Here is a 15,185-nt window from a genome sequence, read left to right on the forward strand (position 1 = left end):
ATAGCTATGACTGTGTGGCCCTCAGCTTCCCTACATCTCACTTGTTTAGTCTTATAATGAGTGCCTTGATGCTCATCCCTGGTTCCCTCGTGAGGATTCATAGAGGGACTGAGGAGAGGGGGTGGGGACTTGGGAAATGTTTGCAAGTGATTCACATCTCTCCAGCCACCAAGCCCATGGCTACCTCAACCTTTGCAAGAGCCTGGGGAGGAGGTGGGGCAGGGTTAAGAGTCCCATTTTACAGATAGCGAAGGTGAAGGTAGGTGGGTAAGCTCACTGACTCTCTACCCAGGCCCAGTTGAAAGTCACTCGCTGATTCTGCACCACCCTTGGAGCTGGGCACAGTTACTACCGGCAGCAGGGTCCACATTCCCAAAGCCCTAGTCCCAGGCTTTCCTGTATCTCCAGGGACAGGACTTAGTGATTCTGGTTCCCCAGGACCCCAGGGTACCAGCCCCCTAGCTTTCCTTCCCCATCAAGTCCCTCATTTAGCCATCCCCAATTCCAGTCTGTCAGGACTTTTCTGGAGAGATCAACAGCCAATATCTTGGTCCAGTTCCCCCAACACCCACCATACCCAGCCCATCACCCATATAGATGCAGCCACCCCTCCCATGAGAACTAAGGGCCCATAGCTCCTACTGCCCCTTTGGAGGCAGTGGGAACTCTGCCCTAAGGCTTAGAGAGCTGGGTCAGCACTGGGCCTGGGCACCCTGACCACTCCAAAACCGACTTCCTCCCTCATCCCCTTCCAACTCATATACTATCTTTTGTCTGCTCACTTGAAAAGTACCACTGCTCCCAGTGTCCCTTCTAGGCTGCTGCAGCCCCTGCCCTCCTGGGTAACCTATGACCCCAGAAAAGGTCCCCCTATCCCACCTCAACTCCAGGATGCCTGAAAGCTGTCCTCTTAGGCCCAGGCATGTCCAGCAGACGGCACCCAGGAGTATCAGTCTGAGGGAGAATGAGAGGAGGCCAGCACTCGCCTTGTACAGCTGCCCCCACATAGGCAGGTGGGCTAGAGACTGCAGGTTCATGTTGAACAGGCTGAGCCACTCCAAGTGTCCATCCACTGCCTGGCAGTTGTCCAGTACCAGTTCAGTTGCTGGTGTTGCTGGTGGATGCCCCCTCGGCTGGGAAAGGGGAGGTAAGATTCCTGACCTGGGCTGAGCACCCCCGTCCAGGGCTCCTGACTCCTTGTGACCTCAGGACACACCACCCACGTGCTCAGTCCTCTAGGTGGCTGCACCAGCTGCCAACCCTCAACCATCCACCACCCCCATTAGGGAAGGCAGGTCCACTGCTCCTGGCTCTTGCACAGGGACTGGGTGCACCAGCTTCGATTCCCCACGCACGCTCAGAACCCCAACTCACCTCCCTGGCCCTCAGAGTTCCACACACTTGACTGACGAACCCCCACCAACACCAGTTTCCCAAGGCAGACGCTGGATCAGGCTCACTTCTGGCTTTTGGTTCCCCAGCTCCAACTGTAGCTGCAGGTCCATGTTCAAGGCTTCGTGCCTCCAGAAAGTGCCAAACATACAAAGAGGACTGGGGGTCATGTGCCCTCTGGGGACTGTGCCAGGAGCCCGTGGGCTCTCCTCACAGGGACTCAGCCAGGGAGGGACCCTCTAGAATTCTTGCTGAAGGTGTCCACACACCCAGGAGTCTTCCCAGAGCCTGGGGAGTCACTGGCTGTCATTCATTAAATTCTTCAGCTTACCTTATATGCTCTCAGCCAGTCATCCCTGTTCTTTCTTTCATCCTTTCCCTCTCTCACCAAACCTGTGAGGTGGTGGCTGGTCCTGGAGACCCAGAGAGGACCCAAATCTGATCATCCCTGGCCTCCTGTGACCCCTGTTCAGAGGGGGACCCACATCTGGAAATGTGACTAAGAATGCATGTCCCTGTGCAGGGACAGGGTTTCACAGATCAAGTTCCAGAATCCTCAGGCTGTACTCTTAATACAGACATACAAACAGGCAGTCATTTCCAGATGTGCTGCCTGTGGCCTTCATGGCAGGGCAGGCAAAAGAAGGGCTCCTGCTGGGAATGCAAGTCAAGTCAGAAAGAGCCGCCTTCCCTGTCTCAACTAAATCTTTCTGGATCCTTTTGGAAATTTCTAGGATCACCTGCTAGGTGTGATCTGTAAACTAGCAGCATGGGCATTACCTGGGATGTTGCGGATACTTAGGCCTCACCACTGACTGGAAGCAGACCCTGCATTCTAATAATGGGGACAGATGGGCAGGTGACAGATGGGCACCGGTGTTTCTCAATTAGCTGCACATTAGAATCACTCAGCAAGTGTCTAGGTGTGGCCACACCCAAACCAAGTAAGTCAATTTCTGGGTGCTTCTATGTCTTTGTAAATTCCTCAAACAACCCCAATGCATGGCCAAACAGAACCAGGGCTCTGCACTCTCCCAATGAACTGACCTCCAGGGAACCTTATCTGGCTGGGCCCCCCATCCTAACTACACTGGTCTTGCCTACTACCTTTACCCCATCTTCCTTGGCCTCCAACCTGTCTTTATTTTCTTCCCATCCTCTGTCCACTGGGAACCTGGGGTGTCCTCAGACTCCCTCCCCAGGGCCAAAGCCTTGGATACTACCCACCTATTCACCTTCAAATCTGCCATCTCAGTGGGCCATCCATGGCCCCATGTAACATCTGCCCCTGCAACAGGGAAGTCTTGCTCAAAACTGGGAATTGGACCACAGAGAAGTGTTAACATGAGAAAGGCAAGTGAGATAATGAGCAAAAAGGCTTCAACTGCCCTAGCTGGTTTGGCTCAGTGGATAGAGTGTCGGCCTATGGACTGAAGGGTTCTGGGTTTGATTACTGTCAAGGGCACATGCCTGGGTTGTGGGCTTGATCCCCAGTAGGGGGCATGCAGGAGGCAACCGATTAATGATTCTCATTGATGTTTCTATCTCTCCCTCTCCCTTTCCGAAATCAATAAAAATATTTTTATTTTTATTTATTTACTTTTTAAAAATATATTTTATTGATTTTTTACAGAGAGGAAGGGAGAGGGAGAGAGAGTTAGAAACATCGATCAGCTGCCTCCTGCACACCTCCCACCGGGGATGTGCCTGCAACCAAGGTATATGCCCTTGACAGGAATCGAACCTGGGACCCTTGAGTCCGCAGGCCGACGCTCTATCCACTGAGCCAAACCTGTTAGGGCTAAAAATATTTTTTTTAAAAAAAGGCCTCACCCAACACACTCACTGGACTCCTTGGTCTCCCACCCAGAGCAGACTGTGCCCCGTCTCCACTGAGAACTCCCCTTCCCATGGAGGCTCTGGCTGAAATTGGCCTTCGCCCGTCTCTGCTGGCAGGAGGTCTGGCACCGATTAGCAGGGCATGTGGTGGGACTGAGGGGGAGAGACACTGCAGAGAGCCAAGAAATTGGTGACAGTGTTGTGAATGTGCTGACCTCCAATGCATGAAGTGCAGAGACAGTAGCAGGCAGGTCAGGAACTCAAGAAGTGCTGGACAGGAAGGATCTGGAGACAAGCCCGGCTGTCCCCGGCTCCTTTCCTTCCTCCTCTGCCCTCTCCACCCATGGGGCATGTGGAGCAGAAGCCACAGTCACTTCCTGAAAGCAACAGCCCCAGTTCAGTTCCCGTTCTCACCGTAACCCATCACCTGCCTGCCGCCATGGTAAGTGAGTCCCCACGCCCTGGGAGAGCCCCCAATGGTTGGAGGCAAGGGGTGCCACGGGTGAGGATTGGGGGGCATATTCCAAGAGTACAGTGGCAGAGAAAAGCCATCTGGGAAACGGTTTTGACCAACACCAAGGCCCAGAGATATGAAGCAGCCAGGACACACAGTCCAAGCTCCAAGGGCCCAGGCTGGGACTAGTGGGACTGCTCAGACAACTCCCTTCTCCTCGGGTCAGCATGAACAGCAACCTGGTAATGGAGAGGTAGGGTGAGCACACCCAGGGTGAGCACAGGGGTTTCTAGTGGGTGACAAAGTGGGTCAGGCACCCGCTGCTTGCCCCCACCCAGTCACCCAAAGTATGACCTGGCCCTGTGGGTCACCTGGGAGCCCTTGCTCCAACTCACCAGGTAGGGGCCTTTCACAGAGGCATTTCAAGCCGTAGTAGTGGCCTTTTCTCACATTCTCTAAATAGGAAAGTGAAGCATAACCAGGGGGAGAGGCCATGCTTTTCTGACCTTCCCTTCCTTCCCCCAATCTCCTTAACCCCAGGTGATTCCAGGTTTCGGGGAGCATGTGGCAAGGCCGCTTCTGTGGGACTTGTCATTAGAGCAGGCCTGGCCTAGTTTGTGCATCTGTCTGTGTATAACCAATGATATGGATGATCAGCACTATACCTAGGACAGACTGTGTGTGCCATAGATGACAGTGCCTGAACGTGCTTGTGCTTGGGGGTGGGGAGGGGGTCTGCCTACCATTTCTCATGGGCATTATTGACTGAATGTCCCCGACTATCACTTTGGGCATCTGGGACTGTGAGAAACCCTGCACCACATTTGTCTCCAGGTTCCCAAGTATCTCTGCATCCATCTATGTGAGTCTGTGACCATCAGATTGGATGTGGCTGAGTATATGCCACACTTTGTGGCCTCTATGTTCGTTATTTCAACAAATATTTACTGAATACCTACTGTGTGCTAGGCACTGGGAGGACAGCAACGAAATGAGCCAAGTCACTGCATTTAAAAAGCAACAGAAGTACAAAAAATGAAAGAAAAAGGAAAAAATAAATCTAAGTGACATAAATATGATACATGGTGGCAGGTACTAAAAGAAAAATCGTGCAGGTTGGAGACTCAGGGTTAACAGGCTCCCTCTGGCTGCTGTGGGGTTACTAATCAGAGATGGAGGGTGGGCAGGAGTCCAGGGAGGAGGCAATGGGAAGGTGCATCTAATGGGTGACAGTGCTGCAGACAGAAGTGGTTGGATTCCGGATGTAATTTGCAATTAAAACAGAAGGAACTGGAGACATGGGGGTAAAAGAACAAGGAAGGGGTGTGTGTGTGTCTGTGACCATGTCCATGTTTCTCCATGTTGGTTCTTTACACAACTCCTGTGTGTACCAGTCCCTGACTGACTGACTGTGTCCTCTAGGGGAGCCATCAGGACTTCCGGAGCCTTCAAGCAAAGTTCCAGGCCTCTCAGCCTGAGCCCAATGAACTCCCCCCCAAATCTCCAAAGCCTGAGTTCAAGAAACTCCTCAAAAAGTTTCCACAGCCTGAGCCCAGTGAGCAGTCTAAGAAGCCCCCACAGCCCGAGTTCACTAATTTGCCCAGGAAGCCCCCACAGCCCGAGTTCACTGATCTGCCCAGGAAACCCCCACAGCCCAGGTCCACTGATCTGCCCAGGAAGCCCTCCAAATCTGAGTTCAGTGAACTCTACAAGAAGTTCCCACCACTGGAGGCCACTGTGCTCCCCAGGAAGCCCCTGCACCCTGAGGTCAGTGAGGCCCCTCAGAAGGCCTTACAGCTGGAGCCCAGTGCACTTGCCCAGAAGCCCCAGCAGCCTGACCTCAGCAACCCCACCAGGCCTCCCATAGAACCCAAATTCAGTACATTCCCCAGAAAGTTCTGGCAGCCTGAGTCCAATGAGGCTATCCTGAAGGCCTCACAGCCCGAGTTCATTAACTTTCCGAAGAAGCCCCCACACCTTGAGTTCAGAAAGCCCCAGCAGCCTCAGATGCCCCCCTGGAAGCCTGAGACCAGTGAGCCCCACCCCAACTTTTCACAGCCTGACTTCAGTGCCTTTCCAAAAAAGACCCCACCACCTCAGCTGAGTAACCTCCCCAGGACGTCCTCAGAGCCTGAGGTCTGTGTGTTTCCCAAGAGGCCACAGCAGTCTGAATTCAAAGCACTTTCTAAGCCCCCAAAGCCCAAGCTGGGCAGCCTCCCCAGGACATCCTCAGAGCCTGAGATTGGCTTATACCCCAGGAAGTTTCCACAATCAGAGGGCCAGGGGACCCCCCGCAAGTTTTCACAGCCTGAAACCAATGCTCTGCCCAAGAAGCCCCGGCAGGCAGTGTTTTTTGGGGATCCCTCTAGAAAGCCCCCACTGCCTGGCTGTGTTTCAGAGAGCTCCCTGCCCAAAGCTGTTGCGGGCTCCAGCCCCAGATTCCCACTCAGCCCAGGGTTTGGAGCGAGGCAACAGAAGTCAGGAGTTCTCATTCATGGTGGAGGGTCCAGGCTGGGCCTCAAACCCGGCCACCCACCACGGCAGAGGCCTCTGCCTCCAGTCAGCAGCCTGGGACCTCCACCAGCCAAACCCCCGCTGCCCCCGGGCCTCAAGGATGTCCAGAGCTTTCAGAGACCCTCAGCAGCAGTCACAAGTGAGTCGGGACACCCCAGGCTGAAAGGAAGGGGGCAGAGGCTCCCTGGCCGTGCCTGCCTCCTTCCTGCTCTCCTCTTTCCACAGCTCTACAGAAGACCTGCTCTTCTGCTGGAATCCACTTCCAGGCCAGACAGCCTAAGGCTTTCCTGAAGTGAGTGTGGAGAATAAGGGGATACATACAGGTGCCAGTCATGGGCCTGAAAGAGGCCCTTATCTCAGGTACCCCTGCAGGGACTCAGAGGAAATCTACGAGCTGGAGCTGTACGATGACGTGGAGCTGACAGACTCCAGCCCCAGCCCCAAGGGCAAAGGTTTGTTGGCAGTGGGCTGGACACAGCCAGCCTGGGCACCGGGGACCTATCTGCTGCAAGGGCATTTTCTGCCATTCTGTTCCCTGACAGTGCATGGGGAGCAAGCGGAGAGGAGGAGGGGCCTTTCAGAAAGTTCACACCAGTTCCTGATGGGCAGCCCAGCACAGTGAAGCCAGCATAGAGGCCAAGAGCCAGTGAACATGTTGTAGCCAGGGCAGAGCGGTGGCCCAGGATGGTGAGAGTGGAAGAATTGGGTAAAAAGCGGCAAGAGGACTTGGCAGTGTATTACACAGGAGCAAGAGGGAGCGAGGGAGCTTGCCTTGGGCCTGGTTGTAGAGTGAAGCCATCCCTGAGTCGGGTAAAAGAAAGGTGTCAGGGTCCCTCATAGATCTGTTGTGTTGGAGGTGCCTGAGGACTTGGGCCTGGACACAGGGTATGTCCCTGACACTCTCTGAGTGCTCTGAGTCCAAAGGCCCCTTCTCTCTCCCTTCTTCCAAGTCTGCTCCTAGAGAGCAGGATGCTAGCCTAGCAGGCCCACACCTCCAGCCCATCACCAGGTTTAATGCCTTCACCAACACTGAATGAAAACAGAAAGTGCTTCCACATAAGCACTTCACATGCGTGTCACTGAACCTGCACAGACCCCTACCCAAGGCAATGTCATGCCCACTTTACAGATGGGGAAGCTTGAGGATCTGAGGAGTATCTTGTTGCACTTACACAGCCAGTACACACAAGTTCAGGCCCCCTGCTTCCAAATTGCTTCCCTGCCCTGGCTTTGGAAGGGCCCTCTGTGGGGGAACCTTCCATCAGGGGTGTCTTTAGGATGCTACCTCTCCCTCCCCATTAGTACCTCCCACCTGATCTGCTGCTTCTGTGGCTACTTCTCCTGAGCTTTCTCTAGGGGCTACTTACAAAAGCCCTACGTTAGCAGTTAACAGAGCTTCCTGACAGGGCCCCTCCTTCTGCTCTAAATGTGGCTCTGTGGGGTCACTGTTGGGGACATGGACATGGGAAGGGAATGCCTGTGGTCACTCCACTTCCAGCAGCCTTGCAGGCATGACCCACACCTCCCCCTTCCCCAACTCCAACCACCCAGAGCAATAGCTGCTCCACATCCTCACACAGCTGAAGGTTAGGCCCACCTTTTCCCCAGGATCCAAACAGGAGCCAGCCTTTCCCCATGGGGCCTGCTCAGGGTCACATTGCCAAGAAGCTTGGGTAACAGGTCCACCAGGTCCATCTCACACCCCAGTGTTCAGTGGTGTGCTCTGTGCTACAATGGGTTTGTAGACTGCACCCATTGGGTGACCATCCCTGGTCTGGGCAGCCTCTGGAAGAAATAGGAGCAGCTGGAGAGGGTATTCTGGGTGGGACCATGGATGGCACCATCAACTGAGCATCAGGTGGAGGCTGGAGGCAAGCTCAATGCCTGAAGGAGCAAGAGCACCAAGCAAATACCCTCTCAGTGTGCTGCTTGAGCCTTCACTCTCCCGTTCATGAGGCTCTCGCTGTAAGCCAATCCCATGACCAACAGCCTCCTACCGGGAAGGCTGGTCACTTGCCAGGAAGTCTGCCCCACCCTGGGAAACCCCTCATAGTCCAGTCTCATTATTAGCCAGGCCAATCCAAGAAATGCACTCCATTGGCCCCTTCTTAGAGGCTTAGTTTGCCTCCAGGAAATGCTTTTGCTTCATTTTTAACCAAAATTTCATAATTCCCACAACCCAATCTGCTCTAGGCACCAGACATGAAATGGCCTTAAAAGCCTACAAATCCTATCTACCACTTACCATCTGGGTGACCTTAGGCAGGTTACTTTACCTCCCAGAGCCTTTGTTTCCTTATCAGCAAGTTGGAAATGACATGAATAAGGGGGAATGTCTTGAAAGCTGACAGAGGGAAGGCTCACTCAAGATCGTGACCAGGGTTAAGAGAGGCCAAGCGGATGGTCTGTCCTAATATGGTGTTCTGACTGCCCCCAGGTGAAGTGCCATCTATTCAGCAACCTCCCAGGAAGCCACCACAAGACCCTGAGCTCAGGTACCACAGGGCAAAGCAGGGAGGGGCCGAGCTCTGGAATAGCTGTGGAAGGGGACCCCTGAGGTGCTCATAAGCACCTAATTCCTTGAGGAACTCAGGAAAGAAAAGGCACCTCAGCCACAGCAGTTGCTGCCTGTGGACCCTAAGGCCCTGAAGAAAATCCGAAAGGCGGAGAAAGCTGAGAGGGAATTCCGGAAGAAGTTCAAGGTGTGGCAAGAGCCCTGGGAGGGCTGGGGTCAGTCCAGTTGCCCAAGGCCCCTGGGGCTGGTGGGGGGATCAGCACAGCCAAAGCTCTAACATGCCCCTCCTCAGTTTGAGGGGGAGATTGTGATTCAGACAAAGATGATGATTGACCCCAATGCCAAGACACGGCGTGGGGGTGGGAAGCACCTGGGGATCCGGCGTGGGGAGATCCTGGAGGTGATCGAGTTCACCAACAAGGAGGAGATGCTGTGCCGGGATACCAAGGGCAAGTGTGAGTAAGCTGGGCTGGCAGCCCTGGGGAGACAGGCCCTACACTGCCAGACTAATAATTCACCCATCCCTGCTCTTTCTGCAGATGGCTACGTGCCCAGAACTGCATTGCTGCCCTTGTGAGTGCTGCTGTGATTGGGGGTGGGGTGGGTGTTGATGGGCCCAAGGGTGACCTCTGCCTCTGCTAACCCAACTGTACTCTCCACCAGGGAAACGGAGGTGTATGATGACGTTGGCTTCTGGGGTATGTACATGTTCTGGTCGGGTTGGCAGGGACCACAGCATCTTAGGAAAGGATAAGCCCCCACCCTACTTCCCCAGGAGATGCTTATGAGGAGGGGTCACTGGAAGTCACCCTTCCTTCTCTGTAGACCCTCTAGAAAGCCAACCATTCCCCCGAGGACAATAAAGCCTGCAGGTGTGGGGACCCAGAACAACCACCCACTAACCCAGGAATCCTGGATCCCAGCTTAGAGGCCACAGAACTGCCAAGGCTCATACCTGACCACGTACATGGACCACATAAAGCCTTTCTTTAAAGTGATCACTGCTTCTTGTTTTTTCTTTCCCACCTGACAGGCACACAGTGTAGAGACATGATCAAACACTCAGGGGTCTATGGGGTTGACCCCCTCCTTCACGTTCTCACCCCTCAGGGATAAAGGCTAGGAGAAAAGTGTGGCAGGGACAAGGCGGCAAGGAAACTGGTACCCTGATAGACTTCAAGATTTGAATTCCTGTGAAAGAGTCCGGTCAGCTGCCAATCATGACTGAGAGGGAGTTGGGCAGGACACATCCAACACTGCCCCTCCACATGCAGACAGGACAAGCAGCAACTGCTGCTCCTTATAGGATGCAAGCAGCTGTCTAGCCCAAGTGGACCCACGTACGAGGTCACATTTTGGTGGTGGTAGCCCAGTTCTTCTATTTTTACTGAATTCAGAGAGGAAGGGAGAGGGAGAGAGAAACATCAATGATGAGAGAGAATCATGCATCGGCTGCCTCCTGCAGGCCCCACACTGGGGATCAAGCCCACAACCCAGGCATATGCCCTTGGCTGGAATCAAACCTGGGACCCTTCAGTCCGCAGGCCGATGCTCTATCTACTGAGCCGAACCAGCTAGGGCGGGGGGCGACGCGACCCAGTTCTGATACAGCCCAGGAACTAAGTTCAGCCTGAACCTCTACAGGGCTAAACATGCTCAGAAACTCATACCCTGCTTAGTCTGTTTTAGTAAAGAAAAGCTATTAAGAACTGAATATTTGGTGTCTCCCCCGTCCCCCGCCCCCCATCCTAATGCCCAATTTGAGAGGCAATTAGGTCTATTATCCCCAAGAAAGCTCTTTTGTCCTTTCTACCATGTAAGGTAACAGAGGGCACTATGAACCAGGATCTGGCTCTCTCACCGGACACTGAGACTGCCAGCATTTTGATCTTGGACTTCTGAGCCTCCAGATTGTGAGAAATCAATTTGTTGTTTATAAACCACCCAGCTTATGGTATTTTTGTTATAGCAGCCAGAGCAGACTAAGACAAAAGCCGAAATGGAAATGAACCTGATGCAGTGTCTGTACCCCTTCAAGAAACTGCACAGAAGGGAGACAGGACAGCTAACAGCCAAGTCTCCATTACCAACACAAGGGATTTCAAGTCCACTCAGGATAAAGTTTCCATAGTTAGTTCCTAAAGGGGCAGGGTCCACAGAGAAGCAAGAATGGGGATGAGACTCCTGGTATTCACAGCTCCAAAGGTAGAAACGAGACTGAGTGGTTCCTGCTCCCCAAATGTGGGCCCACAACACACACACACACAAAAGCAAGCAGCTTTCAGGAACTGGTATTTATTATCAAAGTCATATTTGATGTCAACAAGATGCCACAACTACAAAAAAAATTGCGCACATTGCAATCTCAATGCAAACAGTCAAATGGAACCCCAGTCATTAAAAAAGTAATTCAAATTACCCCAAAAAGCAACTGAATTTTTTAAACATCTTTATACATCCAGCCAACAAATTAAAATGGTTAACAAGAAAAAATACAAATTCAGAGGTCTGGTATCGATGTTTAAAAAAGGCAACTGCTTAAGCATTTCTATCGATTCGAACATCAATCTCTCGGCCACTCAGCTTCATCCCATTCATCATCCGGCAGGCTCTCTCAGCCACCTCTGGAGATTCAAACTTAACCACACCGCACCCCTTGGACTTCCCATTCTCCATCTTGATGTCCGCATACAGCACGTGGCCTGCGCACAGGGAGGGAAAAAGAGACCACAACTCATCAGGCAAACCAGATCTCAGCCTCAGTCTGGGCTCCACTCAGTTCAAATCACCTGTGAATTTCGGTGGTCTGAGTCAAAGGGAGAGTAGAGTACTCCCCACCCCTGGTGCATGAATGCCCAGAACACAGTGGCTGGGACCCAACTACTATAGCCCTTGGCCCAATTCCCATTCTTCTGCCAACAGGAAAAATCTGCCCAGCCCTGTGATAAGCCTTCCTGACAGCTTCAAATGCAGGTCTTTACACTGAAGAGTTAGCCAAAATGGGGGGGGGGGGGGGGGGGGGGGGGCGTGAAGCCAAATTTATAAGCAAATTTTAGAGTCTTCATTTTTCACCACACCAAATCACCACGTTTACAAAGCCATCACCAATATGATGGATACTTTTGCACTATCCAAATATAAGCTGTGTAATAATTAGCAGTTTTCACATATTCATTCATTCAAGCACTGATTAAGCATCCAGGTATGTGTCAAGCACTACGGAAAAAAGTGCACAGGAGAAAAGCCATAGAAACACGGCTCTACTTCAGAGACTGCCAAGGACATGACAGTGTAGCCAGTGCTAGGAGACCACAATTCTAGAGCCATTAACTGGGAAAGGGTCAACATCCTGCAGGGCTTCTCCTGGGAAAGTTCTGAAACAGTTTAAGTTCACCAGAGGACTTGCTGATAACAGCTCTCAACAGAGCACTTCTGGAGAACAACACTTGCCAACTCAGGATTCAGAGACAGGAGGGAGATGAAAGAGGAAGGGACCAAGCTATACAGGGGCTTGTGAGTTTGAACTTTTCTCTTGTCAGCCCAGGGTCACCTCCAGATATGAGGCCAGGGGGAATTGCATGATCCAATCTGACTTTTCAGAATATCTACTACAATGTGGAAGCTAAAGAGTGGAGACAGAGGGCAAGAAGGAAGGCTATGGCTCAATAGCTAACCCAAGAGAAGAACCAGGAGAGCAGCATCATGGTGAAATGAGCCACTACTGAAACAGGAAATGAGAACACTGAGGAAGCTTTGACCTAGCAAGCCAAAGCCACCTAGACTCTGGCTTAGGGCGAGGCCTCCATTTTACATGGTTAAAAGAACAGAAGTTGCCCCAACCAAATGGCTCAGTTTGTTGAAGCATCATCCCATACACCAAAAAGGTGGTGGGTTTGATTCTTGGTCAGGGCACATATATGAGAGGCAACCGGTTTCTCTCTCAACATAACCTCAGGTGAGAATTAAAAAATAAAACACACACACACACACACACACAAAACAGAACAGAAGTGGTGGGGGTGAGGGACAGGTAGGGTGGGGGTCACCCAGAGACAATTTACTTTCAGCCAAAAAGTGAGCCTACCAGAATGGTTGCCTGGTGTGCCAGAAAACCACAATCACAGACCCTCAGCTTCACCCTTATATAAGCTACTGCATACCCAGAGCCTGGCAATGCCACACTCATAGGACCTGCTGGGCGAGTGCTCTTTGAAGCACAACTCAAGTAGGTTCTATGGTAGAAAGAGACCTTGTCTCAAATGTATTCATTTTATTTAGGTCTGTTACTTAGAAGCCTTATGACCTTGGGAATGTGACTTTGCCTGATCATCTGTAAAACAGGGACCATTCTATCTCCTTTCAAAAACCGTAAAAGTAGAAAAAAGATTAAGGGTAATATGAATGAAAACAGGTGAAAAGTGTCTGACACATACAAGGAAACTCAACCTGCTTGAATATTTGCAAAGGCAGAAAAATGGCAAGTCCCATCAGCCCTCTAGAGTAAATAGAAAGTGGCTTTTAAAACTAGGATGGAAGGTTCATTGCATGACTCAAATGCAACATCAACAAGCTAAGATTTCTGAAGCCACAACATATGGAAGCATCTAGAAAGCATTTCTCAAACACTTACCACATTCGTTGAATTTGTCCTTTAGCATCTTCCATGTAAAATCAAATGGGAGCTGGGGGGGAAAAGAACAGACTGATGAGTGATTCAACCATATCATAATGTATAAACATTCCCATTGTCTCTGAGGGTGACTTAAAGGATTTCCTATTACACAGAAAAACTGGCTGACCTCCCAACTGAGACAATCAACAGAAAACAAACTGGTCTGGAATGAGTTTTTAAACTAGCACACCAGGTTTACTCCATTGTAGCTTTTTCTGTCCGTGGGAGCATCATTCAGAGAGCAGAATGCACAGCTGCCTATGGTTCAGGCCACAGAACCACTGAATAGTAGCTAAAGGCAGTCAATTTGGTACAGATAATTCACATACAACCATTTTTTCCTCTGTATTGTCAGGCCAAGCTTTAGTGGCTCTTCAAGCCAAGAGATCAGAAAACTAGAGTTCTTCATCTCACTGTTCCATCTAGTACTTGGAGAAGCCCAGTGTGTTCACAGAACCCACTATTATTGCTGGAGAGTATTGTAAGCTGTCACATTTCCTCCTCATCCTACCAGCACCAAACTTGGGGACAGTGACAAGGTGGCCTTGAAGCTACTCAGCTCCCTTTCTGAAGAGAACATAACCTCTGACTCCGACTGGCCACCATTCGGTCCTGCTGACTTCCTGTCTCCCCCTTTCCTTTGTGCCTACCATTGAGAGGTTCCAGGTGATCCACTTACATTTCTCACAAATATCTGGCAGGCCTTTCTGGCCACCCCAGGAGCATGGCCTCCAGCTCCACCAAAGGAACCTGCGAAGCTTCCTCCAAAGTTGCCACGCTCCATCTCGATGGCACGGTCAAAGCTGGCACTGCCACCGCCACCCATGGCCAGGCCCATGCGCTCAATGCCAGCGCCCAGGGCAGGGCCCATGGCGGGACCCATGCGCTCCAGGCTGTTGGCACCCATGCGCTCCAGGCCCATGCGCTCCAGACTGTTGGCGCCCATTCGCTCCAGGCCCATGCGCTCCAGGTTGTTGGCGCCCATGCGCTCCAGGCCGGTGGCCATGCGATCCATCACAGGGCCCATACGCTCCAGGCCAGCCCCCATGCCTGCGGGCACCATGCGATCCATGCTCAGGCCCATGCGCTCAATGGCAGGGCCCATACGCTCCACACCAGAGCCCATGCGCTCAATGGTCTGGCCCACACGATCGATGGGTGCGGCCATGCGCTCCAGGCCAAAGCCCATGCCGGCACCCATGCGCTCCACGCCAGACCCAATGCGCTCCATGGTCTGGCCCATGCGCTCGATGCTGGAGGCCATGTGGTCGAGGCCCAGTGGGCCCATGCGCTCAATGCCGGAGCCCATGCGCTCGACGGAGCCCATGCGGTCCATGACCAGGCCCATGCGCTCAATTTCAGAGCCCACACGATCCATGCCATGGCCCAGGCCTGCGCCCATGCGCTCCATGCCAGCACCCCCAATGCGGTCAATGCCGGGGCCCATCCTCTCGATCCCAGGGACACTGCCTCCACCTCCACCTGAAAGAGCGACACAAAATACAGGCAGATGTCAAGGACTTGTGCCAGCAGGGTGACCTGGGTACAGAGGGCTAGGTACTTCACAAGCTCACCCACAATTCAAAACTAAGCCCCACAATAATTTATCATTTAGAGATCCCTCAAATGTTGACAACTATTAAAGCTGGGTAGTAAATAAATACTTCATTCTTCCTACTTCTGTGCCATGGTTGAAATTTACATAACAAAATTTTTAAAGGGATAAACCCACTCAGGAGGATTTGTATTGACAATGTTGCCCATGTTACTTTGGAGGTGCTAGTAGTTGTGACAACCTT

The 15,185-nt window shown here is 52.1% G+C and overlaps 2 protein-coding genes across 11 annotated transcripts in view; one reads left to right on the forward strand and one right to left on the reverse strand.

The window, feature by feature from the left end:
• The first annotated feature begins 3,429 nt into the window (after positions 1 to 3,429).
• PRAM1 (PML-RARA regulated adaptor molecule 1) lies at positions 3,430 to 9,711 on the forward strand. 2 transcript variants are annotated; one of them, XM_080671977.1, is made up of 11 exons: positions 3,430 to 3,673; positions 5,108 to 5,240; positions 6,084 to 6,338; positions 6,425 to 6,491; positions 6,572 to 6,651; positions 8,637 to 8,694; positions 8,793 to 8,901; positions 9,007 to 9,169; positions 9,254 to 9,287; positions 9,378 to 9,412; positions 9,540 to 9,711. In XM_080671977.1, exons 1-11 carry the CDS (start codon positions 3,575 to 3,577, stop codon positions 9,575 to 9,577), a joined length of 1,071 nt encoding a protein of 356 aa, XP_080528103.1. In that variant the 5' UTR covers positions 3,430 to 3,574; the 3' UTR covers positions 9,578 to 9,711. The 2 variants fall into 2 exon arrangements, with proteins under 2 accessions (XP_080528103.1, XP_080528102.1); XM_080671976.1 differs by having other exon boundaries at positions 5,108 to 6,338.
• Positions 9,712 to 10,989: 1,278 nt separating this feature from the next.
• The window catches only part of HNRNPM (heterogeneous nuclear ribonucleoprotein M), a 48,505-nt gene continuing 44,309 nt past the window's right edge, over positions 10,990 to 15,185 (reverse strand). For all 9 annotated transcript variants that reach the window (XM_080671990.1, XM_080671988.1, XM_080671996.1 and 6 more), the window contains 3 exons: positions 14,066 to 14,868; positions 13,345 to 13,396; positions 10,990 to 11,416 (listed from right to left, as the gene is read on the reverse strand). In XM_080671990.1, coding sequence (XP_080528116.1) covers positions 11,253 to 11,416; positions 13,345 to 13,396; positions 14,066 to 14,868 — 1,019 coding nt within the window. In that variant the 3' untranslated portion in view covers positions 10,990 to 11,252. The remainder of the gene's footprint in view (positions 11,417 to 13,344; positions 13,397 to 14,065; positions 14,869 to 15,185) is intronic.

Source organism: Plecotus auritus (genome assembly GCF_963455305.1).
Source record: "Plecotus auritus genome assembly, chromosome: 6".
Classification (NCBI taxonomy): Eukaryota; Metazoa; Chordata; class Mammalia; order Chiroptera; family Vespertilionidae; genus Plecotus; species Plecotus auritus.